Here is a 3,220-nt window from a genome sequence, read left to right as displayed (position 1 = left end):
GGGGGGGGGCATGCAAACAACTCACATCAAGTACAAGAGTCTGGCCATCTTGTTTGTCCCATCTTCCTCCAAACTTACCTATCCTCTCTAAATCCTAGCTCAGGGGTAGCTACAGCCTCCTGGGGGACCTGTCACAACACAACCAACAGAGTAACTCATCACCACCAGAGTAACTGTCCCTCTCCCTACAGGAATCACCGTGCGAACAGTGGACACATACCAAAGAACTGTCCCAGCACACAGTTTTAGGGCCCTGTTGCCCCTCTTTACCCATATATTGCCAAGGTTTCAGGTGTGTATTTGAAAGTCCCAGCAATGCATGGTTCTAGGGTTCATGGACGGGGCAACACTGCAAAGGCTCTTTAAAGGTCAACATGGCCTGCGTTTTCATTTAGAATCCTGAAAGCACCGTGGCCCAGTCTGTGCTCAGCATGGCGCAGGGCCACTCTGTGTTTCCCTCGTGGGTTTACAGAGCAGTGTCTGGCCGGACAGCAAAGAGGAAGAGATGTGTGCTGCAGGAGCAAGCACACATACAAACGGCTCCAATAGAAAGCTCTCAAAATCTGTGGGCAAAGGAGAAATGCCCAAGTAAGGCATGGCCTTGGGTCTCTCTGGGAACCTACTAAAGCAGCCGGGGGGCAAACATGGTGCTTCTGGTGCTGATTAACTGTCAATCCAGAGACTGGAGATGGGGAAGGATCAGGAAGAAATAACAGCAACAGGCACCCATCAGGTAGACAAATTGGATCCAGCTACCAAGTGGAGAAAGCAGAGGCAGGGATGAAGGCAAGGCGCCAACGGATCCGTTTTCTGTTGAAGGGTCAGAGCCAGGGGCTTGTTTTGAAGTCTTTCCCTCAGGAGGCAAGCTGGATAGAGGGCATCCCTCAGGGTACTCTCTGGCACTTCCCGAGGGATGGAAGTGCCCTGGACACATGAGGAAACACGCACAAAATAAAGACAGAGCAGCGGCGCCTACCCCAGCAGGGGCAGCAGGTGCAAGGGCTGGCATCCAAACACCCACGTGTAAACAGAAGCTCGCTCCTGGGAGTGAAATTCCCCCATCGAAATCGTTCTTTGCCAAAGTCTGTCTGCCTTGTTTGCAGGACCCAGAGCCTGCCAGCCTGCCAGGTTTCCAGATGAACTAGGCTCAGACCTCTAGGGCAGCAGAAGGCTCCGGGAGGCGAGGGAAAAGCTTGAACGTGAGAAACACGAGTGTGTGTGCACATCCGGCGCCCCCCCCAGTCCTGTCCTCTGCCTCTGCCAGCTCAGCCTTGGGAGAGCGCCCCTCACCTTCCTTTCCTCTTGGCCCCTTCCCTAGCCTGGGCGCCACCGCTAGATGCAGCTTTAGCCCCCAGGCCCATCCTCCGTGGTCTGTCCGCTGCCCCCAATCCTCCCCCTGGGCCTGGGAGTGGAGCTACGGGAGGAAAGGGCCTTCACTCAACCAGCGTCCGCCGGCCGCTGCAGGAAGGCGCGGCCCAAGAGGGGTTCTGGAGGCCCAGGGCTTAGCCTCCACTGCAGTGAACAGACCCCCTACTCCTGCCCTTCTTCCCAGGGCGACACCTACTCCTGGAGGGAAGTGACAGGGTCTTGGACCCCTGGGCCTGGGAATGAGGACTGCTGTCGGCTCCAGCAGCCACCCCAACCTGCCCCCCCACCCACCCCCATCGCCCCGGATTTCCCGCGACATTCCCACCCCTCCAGCGAACCACGCACAGCTGGGCTGGGGCAGGGCTGGGTGGGTGCAACCTCCCCAGTCCCAGCTTGTCCCGCAGCCTGAAGGAACAAAACGTCCACAGCTGGGGCTGCGCGGGCATCTCGCCCTGGGCCCTCCCAGTGGCCAGCTGAGCGGGACTGCCCAGACGCGCTCTCTGGTGCACACTCAAACGTTCACTGGCACTCACACCCTGAGGCGGACGCGACCCCGCCAGCCTGCCAGCCGCCAGCCTGGAGCCACAAGCACACGTGGACACGTGCGCAGCGCGCCCCCACACCGTTAGCGAGCTGCACACGCCCGCGCGTGCAGCCCGCGCACACACGTGGGCCCTGGAGACGCGGAGGGTCCCTGTTGCAAGCAGGAGCTGACAGGCAGTCCCCTAGGCGTCTGCGGCCCCCACCACGCCGCGGTCGATCCCTGGGCTGAGACGGTTCCGCGCCCGCGCCCCCCAAGCCGCGGCGCGCACGCGGGGCCTCGTGGGCCGCCCAAGTTTCCCGGGCGCCAGTACCTTGGATGTGCTGCTTGATCACATTCTCCAGGTGGTCCAGCCGCTCCATGATCTTCAGCGTGTCCCCTTTATCGTCCTCCACCTTCTTGTCGGGCGCCGGCTCCTGCCCCCGCACATACACGCTGGCGATGTAGTTGGTGACCCAGCCCACGTACAGCAGGCAGATGATGTTGGTCATGCCGCTCAGGATCACGCAAGTGGACACCAAAGTTTTGGTCTTCCTGGTGCACACCATTCTGGGCTCCCTCCTCCATAGAGCGCTCCCGGGGGCCCCTGCTCGCCGTGCGTCCCGGACGACTCCGCGCTCACACACCCCACTAGGACACCCCGGGCCGCTGGGCTATGGAGCACCTGAGTCCCGAGGTTCTCCCAAGTCCAGAGCCCTGGCTGTGGGGCCGCTGTGCCCAAGTTTGCCGCTCTCGCCGCTGCCCACTGGAGAGAGAGCTCGACAAAGGAAACGAGGTGGGTTTGGGTTTGGGGGGTTGCTTTTTCCCCCCAAATTAAAAATCTCCAAGCTCTTTCCAGAGAGGTCACGGCCGGCCGGCAGCCGCACGCCTCGATCCGCGCGTCTGGGAAACTTTGTCACTGCCCGGGGCCGCGGCCGTGCCGCTCCCCATCGCCCGGCGCCGGTGGCCTCGCCGGTGCGACCGGCCCGCGCTGCGAGAAGGACGGCGGTGGCGGCCGCGGCGGCGGGGAGAGCCGCGGAGCAGAGCGGCCCGGCCCCCTCCGAGCGACAAGCGCCACCGCCAATCGCGCTCCGGCACTGGAGAGGGGCCGGTGCTGGGCCGCCGCGGACCAACAGGGAGGGCGCGAAGGGCGGAGTCCGACCCCCAGGCCCCACCCGCCGGCCGCCCCTGGCTCCCTCCCCGCAGGGACGCCTCTGAGCCTCCACCCGCGCCGCTGCCCCAGGCCGGAGGCACCCGGGAAGAAGGTGCCGCCAGCCCAGCCTCCGGGTCTGGAGATTCCGCCTCTAGAGGATTCCGTTTCTGGCTCTTGCG

At 63.0% G+C, this 3,220-nt stretch overlaps 1 protein-coding gene across 1 annotated transcript in view; it reads right to left on the bottom strand.

The window, feature by feature from the left end:
* GALNT18 (polypeptide N-acetylgalactosaminyltransferase 18) overlaps positions 1 to 2,825 on the bottom strand; it is a 385,185-nt gene extending 382,360 nt beyond the window's left edge. Inside the window, exon 1 of the mRNA XM_004711547.3 lies at positions 2,223 to 2,825. Coding sequence (XP_004711604.1) covers positions 2,223 to 2,457 — 235 coding nt within the window. The 5' untranslated portion in view covers positions 2,458 to 2,825. The remainder of the gene's footprint in view (positions 1 to 2,222) is intronic.
* Positions 2,826 to 3,220: the final 395 nt, after the last annotated feature.

The sequence above is a fragment of the Echinops telfairi genome, unplaced genomic scaffold (assembly GCF_000313985.2).
Source record: "Echinops telfairi isolate 266 unplaced genomic scaffold, ASM31398v2 ScPeMD7_60;HRSCAF=208, whole genome shotgun sequence".
NCBI classification, from domain to species: Eukaryota; Metazoa; Chordata; class Mammalia; order Afrosoricida; family Tenrecidae; genus Echinops; species Echinops telfairi.
This window is presented reverse-complemented; position numbering and strand designations above follow the sequence as displayed.